At 36.0% G+C, this 20189-nt stretch overlaps 5 protein-coding genes and 1 long non-coding RNA gene across 6 annotated transcripts; 2 read left to right on the forward strand and 4 right to left on the reverse strand.

Moving 5' to 3' along the window:
• Window positions 1-407: 407 nt before the first annotated feature.
• LOC125586343 lies at window positions 408-3623 on the reverse strand. Its single transcript, XM_048756365.1, has one exon. It carries the CDS (start codon window positions 3211-3213, stop codon window positions 667-669), a length of 2547 nt encoding a protein of 848 aa, XP_048612322.1. The 5' UTR covers window positions 3214-3623; the 3' UTR covers window positions 408-666.
• A 2815-nt stretch (window positions 3624-6438) lies between these two features.
• LOC106392346 (cell division cycle-associated protein 7) lies at window positions 6439-8818 on the reverse strand. Its single transcript, XM_013833169.3, has 5 exons — window positions 8461-8818; window positions 8097-8330; window positions 7620-7703; window positions 7381-7510; window positions 6439-7284 (listed from the first exon to the last, which is right to left on the reverse strand). Exons 1-5 carry the CDS (start codon window positions 8730-8732, stop codon window positions 6736-6738), a joined length of 1269 nt encoding a protein of 422 aa, XP_013688623.2. The 5' UTR covers window positions 8733-8818; the 3' UTR covers window positions 6439-6735.
• Window positions 8819-9493: 675 nt separating this feature from the next.
• Window positions 9494-11437, forward strand: LOC106395199 (GDSL esterase/lipase At2g23540-like). The gene is made up of 5 exons (XM_013835711.3): window positions 9494-9997; window positions 10183-10313; window positions 10407-10655; window positions 10736-10991; window positions 11111-11437. The coding sequence occupies exons 1-5, from the start codon at window positions 9676-9678 to the stop codon at window positions 11332-11334; spliced, it is 1182 nt and encodes a 393-aa protein (XP_013691165.2). The 5' UTR covers window positions 9494-9675; the 3' UTR covers window positions 11335-11437.
• A 2238-nt stretch (window positions 11438-13675) lies between these two features.
• LOC106391073 (putative methylesterase 19) lies at window positions 13676-14809 on the reverse strand. Its single transcript, XM_013831638.3, has 3 exons — window positions 14283-14809; window positions 14078-14215; window positions 13676-14000 (listed from the first exon to the last, which is right to left on the reverse strand). The coding sequence occupies exons 1-3, from the start codon at window positions 14649-14651 to the stop codon at window positions 13719-13721; spliced, it is 789 nt and encodes a 262-aa protein (XP_013687092.2). The 5' UTR covers window positions 14652-14809; the 3' UTR covers window positions 13676-13718.
• A 34-nt stretch (window positions 14810-14843) lies between these two features.
• Window positions 14844-15954, reverse strand: LOC106391072 (methylesterase 4). The gene is made up of 3 exons (XM_013831637.3): window positions 15524-15954; window positions 15311-15448; window positions 14844-15241 (listed from the first exon to the last, which is right to left on the reverse strand). Exons 1-3 carry the CDS (start codon window positions 15887-15889, stop codon window positions 14960-14962), a joined length of 786 nt encoding a protein of 261 aa, XP_013687091.2. The 5' UTR covers window positions 15890-15954; the 3' UTR covers window positions 14844-14959.
• Window positions 15955-16153: 199 nt separating this feature from the next.
• On the forward strand, window positions 16154-17557 carry LOC125586345. Its single transcript, XR_007322833.1, has 2 exons — window positions 16154-16968; window positions 17044-17557. It is a non-coding gene; the product is annotated as an uncharacterized LOC125586345 (long non-coding RNA).
• Window positions 17558-20189: the final 2632 nt, after the last annotated feature.

The raw sequence follows: 20189 nt of genomic DNA on the forward strand, positions 1-20189 counted from the left end.
TTGGTTTGGTTTGGTTTGACGATGGAGTAATTTAAAAACTAAAACTATGTGTATCGATATTACAAATCAAATTAACCTAAAATAAGAAAAATTATCAAAATTATTGAAATTATCCAAATTTGACTAGAAAAGCAAAAAAGTTCAGACTTTAGTAATTTGTAAGGTTTCTGCTTTGGTCACTGGAAATCAGATTTAAGTTTAAACAAAGAGCCACAAGTTAAATTTAGATCGTTCATATTTTGCTACAACCAAAAGCTTCACAAGATAAGTAGAGAAAGTACAAAACGGCTTTTTTGTGTAGAGAGAGAGAGAGAGAGAGAGAGATTCAGGGTCTTGACCACAATTCATCTTCTGAGAAATTTAGATTTCCGGATATGTAAACGAGACTTGGATGAGAGGATGTGTCAGAGCTAATACTTTAAATCTAAACGTGAAAATCTTTTGGCCAAACACTGTTCTGCTTTCCAGATTACAAGAATTGTTCCCTCCCTATCTCACAAACTGATAAACACATCAAAACGCATTAAAAAAAAACACTATATAGCAGCAAATCTCAACTCACATCTCTCACTTCCATTTTCCAGAAGCACACCCCCCATCTCTAGGATGCAGCAGCCTCTTCCGAGTCATATCCAAAAAGTTTTCTGCCCTCCGTTTTCCCCCCCATCACGTCTCTGACTCTTCAGCTTCTTCATCTTCAACTACAGTCGGAAGCGTACCTTCTCTGCTGAAACCAGGGTTTAAGAACTTTGCCACAAAACCCCATAACTTATAAACATCTTCAAAGTTCGTCAAAAAGCTCAGAGATGCTGTCACAACCTCAAATCTCACATACCCTCCTCCTCCTCCTCGCTTACCACCAGCTTCTCTCTGCAGATGCAAAGAGCTATCCCCCCCACGATGATGATTTCTCGGGACATCCATCATCCGTATGTGACTCAAGATCCCAATACCAAGACACACACCTTCTCTTTCAGCTAGTTTTAAAACAACCTCTGGACTCACAAACCCTTTGCTCTTGTCTTTCACGTTGAAAGCAACCGCTGCTCCTCTCTCGTACTTAATCTTGGGCCCATATATCTGCACAAGGTTGCCTGTTTCAGGCATCTTGAGTTGCAGCAAAGAGATCACAAGCCAGTTTATAAGGAACCTGAGTCTAGTTGTGGTTTTACTAAGACCTAACATATTCACATGATCGATATGGCTGCAAACAATCTCTGGCTCCCTTCTCTCCCAATCATCCTCGTTCTGGTTCTCACCATCGCTTTCTTCGTTATACACACTTGCTAGAGAAGCTTCCCCTTGGTCCAGACTATGACTCACACGGTCTATGTTAAACGAAACTCTTGTTCCTCTGCTTGGCTGTTCATCTTCAAGCCTCCCTCTTCTTCCCAGTAACCTAAACTCTCCTTCAGTCTCTCTTCTAATTGCATTCTCTTTCATATCAGAGCAAATCTTGGAGCTTGACCCATTTGTTCCAAACCCACATTGCTCTTCTTCCTGTATCTCTTGTGTCAGGAGACTACTGGAGTTCCTCAGGTTCCGTGACGGAGTTGTAACCGACATAACTGCAGCATCAAACGAGAGGACGTCTTTACCATCATACATAGGACTCTTTGCCACTGGTCTAGGCGACTGCCGTTTGCTTGTAAACCAGAACGGCGGCAACGGAGAGGCGATTTTATGATGGTTCAAAGGGTCAGAGCCAAGCGGACTATGCCCCAAATCGATCCAAAACGAGTTGTCTGACGACTCATCTTCACTAAAAGCTGGACTCTTCATCAACCCTCCAACCGAAACGCTCTCGTTCTCTTCAAATATGGTGCTGCTAGTCCCATCTCCATCATCTAAAAGCTCTGTCTCAAACACATCTCTCACTTGCGCTGAAGTGTACGCGCCGGAGAAAGCCGGCATCTGAGCTCCTTTACGAGAAGCTTCCATAGTTGCAGAAGCAGGTTTGTAACCATCTTCGAGACCAACTAAACCGTCCAAACCATCTATTGAATCACTGAGATATAAAGGATACTGAGGTGTGATCTTCACTATGCCTGATCCTGTTTTACCAGACTGGCTCTGGAGATTACCCATCACTGACTTCTTAATCAACAGACAGCCAAACCCTGTAGGATCATGACCAAACACTTTGTAGAAGGAAGTGATGATAAACTCTGGTCGAAACAAGGATAGCCCGAGGGAATCCATATCTTTGGGACCTAAAGAGCCAGCGTCAAGCAGCACATGCCAGTTGTTCTGCTGAGCAAGAGCCATCCACTGGTAAGAGTACTTAGAGCCGGTAACTCTAGACTGCGCAGGGAACACAAACAATCCAACCGCAGAGTCCTTCTTCTTCCTCTTCTTATGTGACAAACGCTTCTTCAGATCAGTCGAACAGAGCTTCAACGTCGGCCATTTAAACCACGCGTTGTAAGCTTTAGCGCCCTTCTCCCTCGCGGTCTGAGCCATCCAGTTCACAGACTGGCTCTCGTGATCAAACATCGTCAGAAGCCTCTTGTTGGTGTGGAAAGGGTAAGACTCAGCGAGCAGCCTAAACGCTGAGCCTCTACTAACGGTGAAGACAAGACCGTACTCACTCTCGGGGATGTTGAGGTAATCCATTATCCTAGTCTTGAGATCATGCTCAACAGTTCCACTCTCGGCTCCACCGTAGAGCGCGTGGTTACTCAAATTAGCAGTGATCTCAGAGAGACTAAACGTGCAAGAGTCCCAGTAATGAAGCGTCTGGAGATAAGAGAACAGACCGAACCCGCAGTAATCAAGACATACCTTGGAATTGGAATCCGACAAGTGAGAATACTCGTCAGATCTCAACTGATCGACTTTCTCAGACGTCTCGTACTTGGGGTACATTGTGAGGAACTTGCTGAACGCTTCGAGGAGCTGAGGGATGTCGTCTTCTGATTGGAAGTCACGCTCAGCGGCTAAGGCCGTCGCGCGGAGGAACTCGCGCTGCGCGTGGAGCCTCGCTAGGGATCTAGACCGGCCCAAGCTCTCGTCTTCTTGGTCGATGTCTTGAGATTTGTGGAGGGACCCGTTCTCGGACGCGTCCTCGAGAGCTTCTCTGAGCTTGTCTTCGTAGAGCTTTCGAAGCATGGAGGAGGAGGAGGAGGAGGAGTCATGTCTCCTCCTGCTCTTGCTCTTGTCTAGGATGAGAGCAGCGCAGTGGTGGATTTGCTTCCACAGAGGGAAATGCATAATCTTTTCTGGAGATTTAGCAACAAAAGGAGGGAAGACCCATAAGAAAAAGCAAAAAAACCTAAGAATTGAACAGATCAAGAAGGTGGACCCTCTAAAGACGGAGACTTTCAGTGAACCCAGAAGATAAAGATTTAAGATTTTGGGGGGGTTTAATCAAACAAATTTCACGGAGAAATTAACAGAAAATTCGAAAGGAGATGGAATCCAAGAAACCCTAGGAACAAAACAGAAGAGAAGAGAACGAAGAAGAAGATCTTTTTTTGTTTTTGTTTGTTTGTTTGGAAGATTAGATAATAAATGCAAAGCTGAGTCCTTTCACCACCAATCTCTCGTTTCATTTACTACTCTCTCTCTTTCTACTCAGTGGGCTTCTCTCTCTCTCTCTCTAGCCTTTCTTTTTTACAGGTCCGGTCAAAAAGGCATTGACTTTTATTTTACACAAAAGCAGAGAGAGAATACTGGTGGCTCCTCCTCCTCCTGCGTTTAGGGTTTTCAGCTAATTTATTTCAATTTCTGTAATCATCATTTGCTCTTTTTAATTAACGATAGAGATATCCTAAGCTCATTTTAATGCATTTATGACAGACTATAATGTTATATACAGTATACAACTATTTATTATTACTAAATTGTTTAATGAAACAAAAGTAAATAAAACATGATTTGTATTTTTCTGTTATTAAAAACATATTTTTGTCGTGTATTGTGCCCTGAATAACGTATGAATTAGTCAACTCTGGCAGTAACGAAAAAATGTGATTCGCTTGAATATAAAGAAATAAAACTACTGTCCACATTTTAGGATTATTCGATCTGTTGATACATTTGAAAATCTCTAGCGATCTCAAAAAAAGAAAGGATTATTCGATCTGTTGATACATTTGAAAATCTTTTAAACCTTATGATATTTTGTGGCCAATTTAAGAAAGTAAAAAAGGGCTTTGACTAGATATGTTTGAGAGTGTTGGATGAACAGACAATATATATATGCGTATTAAATATGTTAGGTTGAGAACTGTGGGAAGATTCTTGCTCTCTTTAGACTCCACATTTAAGGAAAAGATTTGCCAGAATATTTATTCAAATAGATAAAAAAGAATTCTACATGACATACTATTAGAACAAGTGTGATGATTATCTTTTAATCCGGAACAAATTGACAATTAAAAACTTGATCAACAATTTCCATATACTGTTTTATATTTTGTTTTATTTCCAAAACTATACATTTTCTAGCATGAATTAACTCACATTTCTTATTTTCCTGAAAAAATTACATTGCCTAATATTTTCTATATACTATTCTAAGTTGTATATTTTCCGGAAAATAAACTAAATCCGAACGCTATCCGACTCGATGAATGAACTTGAACCGAATCTAACATAAATATCGAATGGATATTGTTTTACTATATTTTGAATTATAAGTTTTATCCAAACCGAACCGAATGGATATCCAAGAAAAAACCAAAAAATTTTAAGTCCCCAAAAAAATCCAATGTTGAACCTAAACCGAAATTAAAACAGAATCAATTGGGTTTATGATGTAGTACAATATCAGAAATGAACTTGAGAACGAACTTTAAAAATATACGGCTGAGATCAAATTTCATGCAAAAAATGAAATCCGATTGAACCCAAACCAAACCGATTGGGCACTCGAACGCCCATACCTATTTATTTTTTTTTTCCAAAACTATGATTTTCTAGCATGGATTAACTCACATTTCTTGTTTGATATTCTGTTTCAAAAGTAATTAAATGGTGAAAATTTGGAAAACTTACATCTAACATGGGCATTGAGATCTTCGGGTCGGGTTCAAGTATTTTCTTTTCCGATCTTGGTAGGGTTCTTTCGGGTTCTAGACATATGGAGTTGATTAGGTAATTGGACATTTTTGGTTTGAGTTCGGGTCAGCTATTTCCGGGTCTAGGTCGATTTGGGTCTATAATTATAATACCTATAAAATACCTAAATTTTTGGATATGTAGCAAGTCCGGATCGGTTCAGGTATTTATGACCCGAAAAAGATCTGAAATATCCGAATCCCATCAAAATTTAGCCAAAATCCGTCATGTTTTTCTAAAAAAATTCAAAATAACCAAAAATAAATTATTATTATTAATATTAAACATTTTAAAACTCTAAATCTGATATTTGAAATTTCATCTTATATATTAAAACAGAAGTCACAACCTTGATTCTTGTATGATTTTTTTAAAAATAGACCTAATGGACCTATTCCTAAAAAGTCATGTTACATTTAATCTCTAATCTTATCATTTAAATTTTGAGTCTACCAGAAACTTTTATTGGGCTATCAATAATTGGATTTAAACAATAGATGATCCATTAGATTAATGTATAGTATAAATTAAATAGATATAATTTAATGTTGTAATACTATATCTCCATATGTTAAATATCTAAATATTTGTCGATGTTAACTTTTAAAATTATAAAGATTTTTTTTAAATAACAAAAATCATATTATCTAACAATGATTAATCTTTACTACCTTAAACTAACGAAAACAAATTTTAAACTATATAGTTTATTTTAAAAATTAAACAAAAAATAAATGTTTAATTATTTACTCGATAATATAAATCTATGAAACGAAAAGTTTAATTTTTTAAAAACATTCTAAATTTGTAAAATGTTACAATATCTTTGAATATGACAATAAAACAATATTTTACTAATCTTTATATATATAGTTACAATTTTAATAATGAAATAATAATCCAAAAATATATATATATATAAGAAAATACAAATACATATGAAAGTTTGAAACAATCTATTCAATGAAAAAAATATACCGTAAACTTATTATGTTTTAAAAATTGATAGACACATATATATTCTAATATATACCAATTTAGAATTGAAAACAAAATATTTATATAAAAATAAATGAAAGCAAAAATCTACGCGGTTGCACGGATCGAGATCTAGTATTACTTAAAAATGTTACAATAGACAAAAAGACAGTACAACGACAATCATAAATTAAAATATAGAAAAAGAACACATGGAGTCGTAGTTTTAAATATAGATGTTTTTAGATAGAATCTGAATGGATTCGTCCGGGAATTGATTTATTTGGATTGGTTCTTTTCGGATTCTGATTTATTCGGATTAGGTCTTGTCAGTTCCAGTTATTTTAGATAGGAAAATTTTAGATCCAACTAAGTACTTGTAACATTTTAGTTCAATTTCGGATCGAACTTTCTTCTAATAGTGGCAGATACTTCTGAAATTTCTACTTTGAAAACACAGATTCCGAGTTATCCTCAACAACTGACATGCTAAAGAGTGTTTGTAAGGACTCTTACTCGGTCCAATAGAAACAAAAAAGGTGTTAAACTGTCAAGGAGCTTAAACAAGCAACCAAAAAAACATAACATAGAGTCATAGAGGGAAACAAAAGAGGGTGGTTACGTTGTGAAGGAGCAACAAAAAAAACATTACACAGGGGGAAATGTGAGCGAGAATGAGAGATAGCTTTCTATCTAAAGGCCACTTTGGCTCCTTCGACGTTGCCTTAGTCTTGCACCAATACTATCTGGATTAGGTTCCTCAAGAGCCGCTTTCCTCTTGCTTCGAGTATTCACAGAGCTGCCAATGCTCTCTGAATTGGGTTCGAGAGATGCTCTCCTCTCACTTCTCCTTACACCAGTATTCACTGAGTTACCTACAGTCTTTGCCTCCTCGTTGAGAACCTCAATATTTTCATGAGCTTTTGGATGATCACTAGTGACCTGAACATCTGCTGAAGGCAAGCAGAAGCTCAGTGACCTTTTAGCTGAATTCTGATTCTCGTCTGCTGTGTTTTCATCTTCCTCTTTCTTCAAGGAATCACCATTTTGACTTCCCATAATCTGAAGCTTTGGTACTTCATTAGGGAGATCATCATCAGCAGCAATGTCCGGAAGTTGTTTTGCTTCTTGAAACGAAAGTGATCTCTTTGCAGAAGCTTGATTCGGGGTGGCATCATCAGTCTGCGCCCGTTTGGTTTGAATCAGATAATGCGCCACAGACTTGTAGCCGAGTTTAGCTATCTAGAAACAATACCAAGAAAGAAATCTCGAGTCTATTAAAAACTAACATAAACACAAGATAAAGAGCAAATGAATGATATAAAAAGAACAACGCACCCTTCTATAAATCGGACCAGTTGGAACCCATCCTTTATGATTCCGGCACAAACTGCAGTTGCAAATACCGCGACATACAGGGCAAACCCACTCTGGATTGTCAAGAGCTTCAAGCACATGTTCCCCATATCTATTCATCAACAAAATAAAACACATTCAACACGAACAAGAAAAAATAATCCATTGCTAGTGTGATCTTACACAAATGTGTGTTTGAGAAGAAAAAGGAGAGTAGTCACCTCATGAGCAAACAATCTCCACAGAATTGTCCTTGGACCAAGTCGCATACACTGCACTGTGTCCGATGACCGAGCGTTTTCTGCCTGTAAAACAAACACACACACACACACTGAACCGTTAAGCAATTTCGTGGGTTTGGCCAAACTGGATTCAAATTTCTGTGTAAAGAGGGACTAAAACACACATAGAAGCATTAAGCAACTTGGTTTCAAAGAGTTGAAAAAAAAACAAGTTCGTTTCTAAAAACACACACTAAAGCATTAAATCAATTTCGTTAGTACTTACTTGTCTTCAGCTTAGATTCAGATATCTGTTTAAAGAGGTTCTAAAACACACACACACACACTGAAGCATTGAGCAAGTTCGTTTTAACAGATGCGAAACAAAGTTCTCTCTTATGACAGAAAAGGAAACACTAAGAGTTTAATGCACTTTTAAGTATGTATGAATCTTGGGAGTTAGATTGAAGAGTAAACCTGCACTGGTGACAAGTTTTGCCCTTGAAGGGATCATAAATCCTTTTTCCATCCTTGCCATAGCCATCGACAAAACAAGTCCAGCTTCGTTCTGTGTTCCCAAGCAGCTTCTCATGCTCCTCTGTGTAAACCTCCGCCCTTGGGCCTTCATAAATCAACAAGCTCTCTCCCTTAGATTTTTTACCCTTCACATTGTCTCTCTCGTTGTAGGCAACAGGGGTTGTGTTCTCCAACCTGAGAAAATGACAAACCCCAATTTCAACAGAGAAAACCCTAAACCCTAACTTAACCTGAAAAACCCCAACTTGCTCCAGCAAAACCCTAATTTTTCAATCGGAGAGCGAGACGAAGAAGGAGATTATACCGGGAAGATCGACGGGACGGAGCGGTGGGAGGAGTCGATTTCGGAGCCGGGTTGGAGTTGCCGAGCGATCTTTTACCGGGTCGGGTCTCGGATTGGAGTTTTCTCGCGAGATTCAAGATGCCGAGGTTCTGCATGCGCTGAAGATTCTCTTTGATCCTCTCTTCTCGGCATTGTTCGTAGAGAGAGGCCTTTGGGTTTCCTTGGATCTCTGATGGATTATTAGGGTTTGATTTGGGCATGGAAGCTTCCGCTGCTGTTCTCATGGCGAGCATGGTGATGATGACACTTGCTTTCAGATTGCACAGATCTCTCTAGTCTTTCACTGCTCTGAAGAAATTATTTATATATTTTTAAAGATGAGACTGCAACGGTCGGATTTTTTATTTGAAAATGTGCATGAATTTTGGGGAAATGTGTTAAAAGTGACTTGATGTGACTTCATTTAAAAATATAAAAAAAATTGCTACTTTGTAATGCAATACAGCTGGATAATAGTGGAGAATTTCGAAATTATTATTTTATAATAAATAATTATTCAATTGTTAAATAAGATTACCATACCTACTTTCTGAAAATCACAGGAAATGGAACGATATCAAATTTTTGGATAATGTCCAAATGAATAATAAAGTTTCGAGTTTTGAGTAAGGTTGCAGAAAAAACAAAAATGAGTCTCACCTTCTTGACCAGATTAACACCTAATCTTTTTTTAAACAACATTTTCTCATTTTCTGATAAAATTTCACATATATGATAAAAAAGTGAAGCATGATTTATAATTTTAAAAAGTTACTTCAATATTTGATACATAGTCTCTTTAACTCATTTTATTTACAGTTTACATTAATAAATTAAAAAATAAAACAATTTGTATTAGGTTGTAAAAAGTAGTGATAAAAAATGTAAGCAGAAGTTACTTTTCATATTGGAAATTGATATTATAATTTATTGTCCATCAGACTTGAACTACTTGGTTGGATTAATTTAAGGCCCTTAATTTAGTTATTACTTTAAATCCGGAGAACTCAAGCGTTCAACGAATCAAAGGCCGGGTCGTTATTTTCTCACAAGCAAAAGGAAAAACTAGTCCACATTGATGAACCACCACTAGAAAAATTCTTGAAGCACAGTCCCACACTTTTCCTATCGATCCCAAACCCTTCTTTATTATATAAATCTGAAAAGAAACACTCAGGTTTCTTTAAATCGAGAGATATGGCTTCTAGTTCAAGAAGAGATATGGCTTCTAGTTCAAGAAGAGATATGGACGTGTCTCTCTTCTTCTTTTTCTCCTTCCTCTTAACTCTCACTGCTTTAGTGGAATCTGCTGGCCGTGGAGTTACCAACAATGATAACAAAAATGGAGGATTAGGAGCTTCGTTTATATTTGGAGATTCTCTAGTCGATGCTGGTAATAATAACTATCTACCGACCTTGTCTAGGGCCAATATGCAGCCTAATGGTATCGACTTCAAAGCCTCCGGAGGCAACCCTACCGGTCGGTTTACTAATGGCCGGACCATTGGTGACATTGTTGGTACGTATACCTTTTTTGTTACAATTCTTTAACGCATATAAGTAAATGATATATGGTATATATACACCCCTAGTGTAGATATGATGTTCAGTTCTACTCGAGTATACCTTAATTTTTATGTTGATGTTTATTTCGTCTACTTATGTTAATTTTTGATATGAAGGGTTTGATTAATGATATGTCAGGGGAAGAACTTGGATCAGCGAACTATGCTATCCCATTCTTAGCACCAAACGCTACCGGAAAAGCTTTACTAGCCGGTGTAAATTACGCATCCGGAGGAGGAGGAATCATGAATGCAACCGGAAGAATCTTTGTAATTTTTAATCAATATGTTTAGATAATGTTTTACATTTCATTTTAAAGTACTAACTTGTGTTTTTTTGGTGTAAATGAAACTACTTGGTAGGTGAATAGATTAGGTATGGATGTACAAGTCGATTTCTTCAACACCACACGTAAACAATTCGATGACTTACTTGGAAAAGAGAAAGCAAAAGAGTATATAAGCAAGAAATCAATATTCTCCATCACCATCGGAGCCAACGACTTCCTCAACAACTATCTATTCCCACTTCTCTCCGTCGGAACACGTCTCACTCAGACTCCTGATAATTTTATTGACGACATGCTCGACCATCTTCGCGACCAACTAACCGTAAGCAACAACAAAAAGAATGGTCCGAAGAATGTTTAATTTAAGCTTACAGTTAATGGTTGTTTATGGTTGCAATGCAGAGGTTGTATCAATTGGATGCAAGAAAGTTTGTGATCGGGAACGTTGGACCGATCGGATGCATACCGTACCAGAAAACGATTAATCAACTAAATGAAAATGAGTGTGTGGATCTGGCTAATAAGCTAGCAAATCAATACAATGTTCGACTTAAGATTTTATTAGAGGACCTAAACAAGAAGCTTCCCGGAGCAATGTTCGTGCATGCCAATGTCTACGATCTCGTCATGGAACTCATTACTAATTACGACAAATACGGTAATATTTCGTTTTTTTTTTTCCGGAGAAATGTTTTCGGGTGTCGGTAATATGTTCATGCATTGAGTTACTACATACATATACTCGTTTTGAGCCTTGAGTTCATGCGTGTTGTGTAGGGTTCATAACGGCGACAAAGGCTTGTTGCGGTAATGGAGGACAATTCGCGGGTATAATACCATGTGGACCGACATCGAGCATGTGCGAGGAAAGGGACAAGTATGTGTTTTGGGATCCTTATCATCCGAGTGAAGCAGCAAACGTTATCATCGCGAAGCAATTGTTGTATGGTGATGTTAAAGTCATCTCTCCGGTTAATCTCAGTAAACTTAGAGATATGTGATTTGATTGTTTGGAGATTCTACACTTCATTTCTTGCATTTACGTATGCTTTACGCGAAGTTAAAACCGATCTATGTATGTAAATGTATGTGATGTGGCTTTAATTTAAGTGACAAGATGTACTAAAAAAATTAAAATGTATGTTGACCCAAAAAAAAAAGAAATCTATGTTTTTTTCACATTCCCCTTACGTTTACGAGTTTAATACATTGTTACACAAAGTTACTGATGGAGCTATCCGATGCCCAATACAATTTACAATGTCAGTATTTACAATTTACAACTATTTAGGGGTTTTTGCCAAAACTAACCCACAACTTGATTTTAATCCCAAACCTATACCCAAACTTGAATCAAATGCAAAACTAACCTAAAAGCCTAGTGAAATTACAGCTCAACTCCTTGTGACCAAACAAAAAAACAGAAGCCATTTTTACGAATATAGCCCCAGTAAATCGTCTGAGTCGTCTGAGATGTTGGAAGTCGTCTGGATGACGACTGAAGTGTAAGTCGTCTGGTACTAGTTTATTTTAAAAATAATTTATAAATCTTGTAAAAAAATATTTTGATGCGTGAAAAATAAAAATCAAGTAATTATAAACAGTTTTAAGTGATATAAATTAAGATATGATAAAATTGATTTGTTTTGAAGATAGATGAGTGGAAGTAGTGAATCATGAAATACTTTGGTTTAGGAGTTTGGCAAACATATGTTGTAGTATTGTATGTATTGTTAGGGTTAGATTTTGGAAAACTAAAATGTTTTTTTCAAAAATTAGTTTTCACCTATATGTGTTTATTTCTGTGTATAGTAAACACTTTTCAAGTTTGATTTGGTTTTATGAAGTCCTTAATTAGATAAATAAGTTTAGGGGTTATGTTTAGGGTGTGGACGACTTATATTTCAGTCGTCTGTTGAATAATTTACCCGGACGACGTATATTTCAGTCGTCCACATCGTACCGAACCTTTAATTTTACCAATGTACATTTTAACCTAACCGGATCATTTTACTCGGACGACTTACATTTCAGTCGTCTGGTGAAGAAATTAAAACAGACGACTTACATGTAAGTCGTCCAAATATTCCCGCCTAAATTTTTTTAAAAAATTTATTTTCTCGCTTAAATAATTTAAACCAGACGACTTACTTGTAAGTCGTCTGGAAAGTCTTCTATTTTAGTTTCCCGCTAAAAATATTTAATTTCCCACTAAAAATATTAAACTCTTCTAGACGACTTACATGTAAGTCGTCTGTTTTAATTTCTTCAACAGACGACTGAAATGTAAGTCGTCTAGGAAGTCGTCTGAGTCAAAAATATTTAACCTAATTGGATTTTTTGTCTCCCTATATAAAGAAAAATTTACACATTCTCTCTCCTCCTCTCAAATGGCTGCAACAAAAATGTAATGTTCATCATTCTAAAACTCTTCAACCTCTCTCTAATCTCTTTGAATTGAAAACACCAAACTTTATATGAATTTTTCAGTTTTGTCTCATGTATTTCTTACTAATCTATCTCTTTTGCAGGTTTTTAATCAAATGGTACTCATCTTCCACTAATTTAAAGGTAGATCTATTAATTTTAGATATGTATTTTTGTGTGTTCTATAAATGTAGATTTATCTAATTTTCCACTCATTTTCTCTATTTTTAAGTCATTTGAACGTTTTTGGATATGCAGGTTTTTCAGATCTGGATTTGATATGCAGGTTTTTCAGATCTAGAAGACTTTTGAGACGACTTACTTGTTAGTCGTCTGGAAGTCGTCTGGAAGTCGTCTGGACTTCTTGGAAGTCTTCTGACAAAGTCGTCTGGACTTCCAGGAAGTCGTCTGGATTTTTCTGAGCGTTTTGGTAAGTTCTTATGTCTGATTTTTCTTCATTTGGTAACTTCTTGTTGTATAAAGTTCTTACTTTTTTCCCAAACTAAAACTCTCCAAACCCACTCTAATCTCTTTGACTTAAAAACACCAAACTTTATATGAATTTTTCAGTTTTGTCTCATGTCTTTCTTACTAATCTATCTTTTTTGCAGGTTTTTAATTAGATGGTACTCATCTTCCACTAATTTAAAGGTAGATCTATTATTTTTAGATATGTATTTTTGTGTGTTCTGTAAAGGTAGATTTATCTAATCTTCCACTCATTTTTCTGTTTTAAGCCATTTGAACGTTTTTGAATATGCAGGTTTTTCAGATCTGGATTTAATATGCAGGTTTTTCAGATCTGGAAGACTTCTGGGCCAGTATGCATGAATGAATAAAACCTGTTATTATGAACAGTATCTCTTGCTTAGTTTTCATACATATAGATAAAACATGTATTCCCATACGGCTTAATTATTGTGGAGGATGCTGATTTTCGATCTCAGGTTTTATTCATTCATGCATACGTATCTGCGATCTTCAAGAGACAAGCACAAAGTTCTTGAGGCTTGGAGTTCATTGGCATATGATCAGCATCTTCGATCTTTATAACTTCTCTTGGTGGAAAGTTGCTGATTATCCAGCGCTGGTATTCCTTAGGTATTATATTATCCTCTTCGCATATTATATAGATACGTGGAATCGATCCATACCCTTCCTCACTAAACCTTCTTGTCCCTGCCAGATTATTTGTAACTAACGGGTTTACCCTCACCAACAGTTTCGCCAATTCAAGATCCTAACCAGTGACATTATTTTAAAATTGTTACATTTTGAGCTAGAAAAAGAGAGGTTTGATTAGGCTTGGAGTCTTACTTCAACTGGAGACAGTTGGTAAAATTTCTCGGCTAAGAACTTTGGTCCAAAAAGAATAGTCTGTAGAGGACGATCACATGTCCCGTAGCTTCCAAACACCGTGTCCAAGAACTCTTCAGGTGGAATGCTTGCAATCAACTGCAGATTTTAGTCACATGTCGGAATCACTTGTAGAGATTATACTGAATCAGTGGATGAATTGTACCTTTTCGAAAACATAAGCAGGAGGGTTTTTGGTGTCGGGCATCGAAGATGTCAAGAAGACAATAGCAGCGGTGTTACAAGGAAAGATGTCGGCAGCCAGAGCAGCTGGTATACCTCCCATGCTATGAGCGACTAGAATCACCTTTTCTTCAGAGGCAAGCGAGTCCATCATCTCTAGCAATGGCTTGGAATAATCCTCCAACGTCTGAATCTCTTCCGCTCTGGTTGTGTTGATACCCGATGCTGCCAGATCAATAGCAGAGACACATTGTCCTGCAGCTTCTAGAAGTGTTTTCACCTTGTACCAACTCCACGCGCCGTGGCATCCCGCATGGACAAGCACAAAGTGTTTCTTACTCTTCTTCTCCATTGCCTTTTCTTTTCAGCTTTTTTTGGTTCAACACTTATACTCTGAGTTCTAGAGAATGGTAAACCAACATTACATTGACTGTTAGTTTTAGGTCGTTGTCTTAGAATCGTACACCAACTTTATATTGACTTATAGTTTAAAGTTTGTACAGTTTATGGAGTTAGTTGGTTGACCTCTTGATTGGATATAATCTTAGACCACAAATTATATCTTAGGGAAAAATATAAAATTTTTTATTCTTATAAACAACATATTTGGTTATTGAGATGGTAGAAACATATTTGGTTATACTAACTTTCAAGTTTCTCTTATGCATATTTATCTGCAATCTCCAAGAGAAGAGCACAGAGTTCCTGAGGCTTGGAGAACATTGGCATATGATCAGCATCTTTGATCTCCATCACTTCTTTTACCGGAAAGTTGTTGATCATCCAACGCTGGTAATCATCACGTACCACATTATCCTCTCCACATATGATGTAGATACGTGTAACCGATCCGTACCCTTCCTCAGTGAAGCTTCTTGTCCCTGCCAGATTGTCCGTAACTGATGGGTTTACCCTCAGCAGCATTTTCGCCAATTCAAAATCCTAAACAAAAAAAAATGTTACTAGGAAGATCTTGTTTGTGGCTGTAAAAGAGAGGCTGATGAGACTTACTTGGACTGGAGAAAGTTGATACAAATGCTTGGCCAAGAACTTTGGTCCAAAGAGAGCAAACTGTAACGGATGATCAGTTCTCCCATAGCTCCCCAACACGGTATCCAACCAATCTTGCTCTGAAATGCTTGCCATCATCTGCATATTTCATTCAGACATCAGAAAATCACTTGTAAGAAGAGATAGAACCGTGTAATAGAATCATTATTGTACATTTTTGAAAACATAAGCAGGTGGGTTTGTTGTGTCAGGCATGAAGGATGTCACAAAGACAATAGCAGAGATCTTATGAGGGAAAATGTCAGCTGCAAACGCTGCGGATATTCCTCCCATGCTATGAGCAACAAGAACCACCTTCTCTTCATCAGCCGAGCTCAGAACATCAAGCAATGGTTTGCAGTAATCCTCTAGTGTTTGAATCTCTTCTAATCTGGTCGTGTTTATACCTGACGCAGCTAGATTTACTGCGGTCACAGTGTGACCTGCAGCCTCGAGAATCGGTTTCACCTTGTACCAGTTCCACGCGCCGTGGCAGAGCCCATGGACAAGCACAAACCGCTTCTGGTTCTTGTTTTCCATTTCCTTTTTTATTTATTTCATCCTTGTTGCTCTATATAAATATTTCTTTTATGGTAATATTATGTGTGGTAGAATGCTTTTGGCAAAAGATAACTTTTGACAGTATTGCAGCCACACGTTTCTTCATGTTTGGCATTTTTCTAAAAGGTTGAACAGAACTGCCAAATGTTCAATACTTTTTGTAGACTCCAAGAACATTTTAACAGATTCATGAATTCAAATGGAGAAGCTAGTCACATGAATTTTCCTCTACTTCTTATGTATATTTGTCACTGTTATGAACGAACGCAAATTAACCGGAAGAAAGCAAAGAAACTCAAGAGCAAAAAAAAAAACGAATTGAGTTTAACTACAAAAGATCAACAATCTCATACTACAGAAGATTTGTTTCACAAGCTTTTGTACTTTCAGTGGTAAAAGCCATGACCCCCCTAAGACTTTTGCACTAAACTATAAGAAGTTGGAGCTAGAAGAATCTCTAGTACAGACTTGTAACATCCTAAGCGTTATGTATGACTTCAATAATTGGTCATCATTGAAATAAAGAACCTCAGAATGCTGTCTTGTAATCATCTTTCCTACTCTTTTGTTTTCTTGCTGAGCATTTTACTTGTGCTTTCTTATTACTGCAGTGGAACCTAAAGTTACTACTTATTTCCAGTGATGATTACAGTTTTGTGTAGGTATATTTATCCTCAACCTCCAATAGAAGAGAACAAAGTTCTTGAGGCTGGGAGGACATTGCCATATGATCTGCATCTTTGACCTCCATCACCTCTTTTACAGGAGAGTTTCTGTTCATCCAGCGTTTATAATCCTCAGGTCCTCTTGTGGAATGCTTCTGACCAGCTGCAGATTTCAGACATATATCAGAATCACTTGGAAGAGATCAGGCAGTACCTTTTGTAAAACATAAGCAGGTGGGTTTATTGTGTTGGGCATGAAAGCTGTCAAGAAAACAAAAACAGCAACCTTATGTGTAAAGATGTCGGCAGGAAGCGCAGCGGATACTCCTCCCATGCTATGAGCAACAAGAATCACCTTTTCTGAGCCAAGCGAGCTCAGAAACTCAAGCAACGGTTTGCAGTAATCCTTTAAAGTCTGATTTTTTTCCAACCTGGTCATGTTTATACCTGATGCAGCCAAATCCACAGGGGTAACATTGTGACCTGCAGCCTCTAGCTGTGTGTTTTACCTTGTACCAAATCCAAGCGCCGTGGTAGAGCCCATGGACAAGCACAAACCACTCCTGTTCTCCTTCTTTACTTCCAGCATCTTGGTTCAACAATTATATTGATGGTTGGTTTCCAGGATACTCTTTTGTATATTGACTGTTAGTTTCTGGTCATTCTCTGAGATCCATAGAATGCCAAACCAACACTACATTGACTGTTAGTTTTTATTTTATTTCAACTACAAAAAGCAATAAAATCTGGTTGAAGTGATTTTGCATGAGACTTTCAAGTGATGGCCACTTAGTAATTGCGGCTTGCAGAACACTGGTAAACGATCTAGCAGTAAGTTTGCTGGGTATACTCACCGTTTGATGTGATTCTGAAACGGTTTTGTCCACTTTGTATGTATGTATGTATGCTTGTAGAATGAATGTAAGTAGAATAGTAAACTATATTTGTTCACAAACGATAAAATGCCACAATACTACATATATATCAAATGGGCCGGTCGGTACACCTGCTCGAGATTCAGTATGCTTACAATGTATTGTTAGCCTAGATTAATGTTTCCCTCAGTTCTTGCATTTCTTTGATGAGAGATGCTGAATAGTTCTTATTTGAGAAATTTCTCTTGTCAAGTTAGTTCCCGTTAATATGATTGTGTAATGAATCTTTCTGTTGGTCAAGCTGTCTGTATCAAACATGTTTCTGTCACAATAAATCAACTACATCATATTGTTTCAGTCTTCTTTCTTTTTGGGTCAAAGTTATTGTTTCAGTCTTGGTTCAGCAATTTTTTCTTGGCAAAAAAGATACTATTGCTCAATCAACATCAGAGGTTGAGTACATGGATCTGTGTGCTTCAGTCAGTCATGGCCATTGGCAAAAATCATGTTCAACATAGAAGAAACCAAACATATTCATATCAAATATCATTTTGGTTAGAGAGCATGAGAAAAATGGAGATATTCAGCTACGATACTGCAAAAGCGAAGAACAACTGGCAGACATACTCACTAAAGCTCTAGAAAAAAAGATGTTTGAGAATTTTTCGTGATCAATTTGGTTTGATTAAGAAAATGATAAATGAGAGTGTTGAGTAATGTCATTTTTGTAATCAAACCAAATCAGAAGAATCAAGGTAACTATAATGGTTTGTAGTTCAGTTTAGTGAAGTTGTTAAATGTAAGAAATAATTATTATAATTAATGTAAGCAAGAGCTTAAGCGAGAGATAAAAGGTGCTAGTGGGAGTAGTTGAAATAGTTAGACAAGAAGGTAGATGTCTTCTATAAGCTTGTAAGACTAGATACAATGGTGTATAAATTCAACAGTTGATATATTACAATGGGATGTTTAACGAAGTGTTGAAAGTGAGTTGGCATTCAACTCGTTTAAAAAATTAAACGGTGTTAAATTTTGCTGGAGATGAGAGAGATTGTAACATGAGCTTCTCCTATTAGTCGATAGACAAAAGTGTGGGTCATGACTTTTTTTTTAATTGGTTGTGTTAAACATTTTTTTTCCTTCTATATTTATTTGATTCAATTATTATATATTAAATTATGTATTTAAAAAAAATTATATCAAAATTTATCATTTTTCATGCTCTATAAATAGAGACTTGTTTCATTAGATTTGGACACAGAAAAAAAAATCATCTTTAACCTCTCATAACTCTCGTTTCTATATTTTTTTATCTTCTTTGAAAAAATGGATCTCAACCAAAACATTTCTAATAATATCCAAAATCCTTCGAACAACACTTTTAACTATTTTAATTTAATTTAAACTAATAATTATTATTAATATGTAATTACAAAATAAAAGATGTAAAACAAAACAAAAAAATGGAAAATAAAAATTGTAGGGTAGGGTGTTGAATTTTATTTTAAACAAACCATTGTAGAGTATAAAAAATGAATGAGTGTTGAATTATTAGTTGGAAGAGAGAGAAACTGATGTAGAAGAAAGAGAAGATGATGTGGAGGGTGTTGTGTGTTGAATCTATTGTATATAGTCTAAGACCACCCACACAATGGAGTGTTGAAAACACTTTTCAACAGTTGAAACCGATGTATAAGGGTGTTGATGAATTTGGTTTATCTACGTGGCATAAACATCTGTTGTAAAGTTTCAACGGTTGAAACTTTTTTTTTGTGGCCCTGCACCGCCACGTGTTAGTTTCTGATTGGATGTACATATTTTTTTTGTTTTTTATCTTCACCCAATAATTAAAACACATTTATTATATAATAAAACTTTTTAAAAAAATATAAAAATTATATCAAACTTCAAGATTTTTTTATCTATAAATAGAGTCTATTCTCATTTTATTTGGATACAGAAAAAACGTCATTTTTCATTATAATCAACTATTTTAGTGTTTTAATCTTTTTTTTTCTTGTTAAATGAATTTCAATAATCTTTTTAACACTCAAAACTCTTTTAATATTCTGTTTAACTTTTAATATCCCAACAATTATCAGTTTCAAAACCAAACTTCCAACCAACACCAAAATTTATCGAACTATGGTTTTCCACCAAAACTCTTAATTCGTATTTTTGAAAATAGAATTTGGTAAATATCTTACTTAAAAAAATAAATATGTTCTTAATTTTGATTTTTTTATTAATACATATTTTGGTATTATTTGAAAATTAAGCTAAGTATAATAATTCAAAATAAATATTATTAAAAATTATGTTATTTTAGTCTTTAAGTTAATTGTAAAAACAAAAATATGATTTAAGAGTTGTGGGGTAGGATGTTGAATTTTTTAAAACAAACTATTGTAGAGGTGTAGATTGAAGTGGATGTTGAATAAATGATGTGGAAGAAAGAGAAGATGACGTAGAATGTTAAAAAAAGAAAAATAGGGTGTTGAAGATGGGGAGGGTGTTGAAACCATCGTACATGGTAGCGTCTCCAAAGGGAAAATGTTGATGGAATTTTAAGTAATTAAGAAAATTAAAAAAATCAAAAGATAAAGAAATGTGTGAGAAAAGTTTTTGGCAGAGCATTCTTAGAAAACCGGTTAAATCTTTGAAAAACAGAGATCCCTCTCCAATTGAGCAGCTTTTTATTCAAAATACAAAAATAAAATAAAAACTAAACAATTATCA

Source organism: Brassica napus, chromosome C4 (genome assembly GCF_020379485.1).
Source record: "Brassica napus cultivar Da-Ae chromosome C4, Da-Ae, whole genome shotgun sequence".
NCBI classification, from domain to species: Eukaryota; Viridiplantae; Streptophyta; class Magnoliopsida; order Brassicales; family Brassicaceae; genus Brassica; species Brassica napus.

Bases quoted from the DNA above. Each gene is read 5' to 3' on its own strand.
- LOC106391073 (XM_013831638.3), bottom strand. From the start codon at position 14,651: ATGGAGAAGAAGAGTAAGAAACACTTTGTGCTTGTCCATGCGGGATGC. The intron at 14,216-14,282 runs GTACAATTCATC...TAAAATCTGCAG, and splicing joins CTGCTTATGTTTTCGAAAAG to TTGATTGCAAGCATTCCACC. The intron at 14,001-14,077 runs GTAAGACTCCAA...GTCACTGGTTAG, and splicing joins ACCAACTGTCTCCAGTTGAA to GATCTTGAATTGGCGAAACT.
- LOC106391072 (XM_013831637.3), bottom strand. From the start codon at position 15,889: ATGGAAAACAAGAACCAGAAGCGGTTTGTGCTTGTCCATGGGCTCTGC. The intron at 15,449-15,523 runs GTACAATAATGA...TGAAATATGCAG, and splicing joins CTGCTTATGTTTTCAAAAAT to ATGATGGCAAGCATTTCAGA. The intron at 15,242-15,310 runs GTAAGTCTCATC...TTTTTTGTTTAG, and splicing joins ATCAACTTTCTCCAGTCCAA to GATTTTGAATTGGCGAAAAT.
- LOC106395199 (XM_013835711.3), top strand. From the start codon at position 9,676: ATGGCTTCTAGTTCAAGAAGAGATATGGCTTCTAGTTCAAGAAGAGAT. The intron at 10,656-10,735 runs GTAAGCAACAAC...GTTGCAATGCAG, and splicing joins ATCTTCGCGACCAACTAACC to AGGTTGTATCAATTGGATGC. The intron at 10,992-11,110 runs GTAATATTTCGT...CGTGTTGTGTAG, and splicing joins TACTAATTACGACAAATACG to GGTTCATAACGGCGACAAAG.
- LOC106392346 (XM_013833169.3), bottom strand. From the start codon at position 8,732: ATGCTCGCCATGAGAACAGCAGCGGAAGCTTCCATGCCCAAATCAAAC. The intron at 8,331-8,460 runs GTATAATCTCCT...TCATTTTCTCAG, and splicing joins CCGTCCCGTCGATCTTCCCG to GTTGGAGAACACAACCCCTG. The intron at 7,511-7,619 runs GTGACTACTCTC...GTTGATGAATAG, and splicing joins GGAGATTGTTTGCTCATGAG to ATATGGGGAACATGTGCTTG.
- LOC125586343 (XM_048756365.1), bottom strand. From the start codon at position 3,213: ATGCATTTCCCTCTGTGGAAGCAAATCCACCACTGCGCTGCTCTCATC.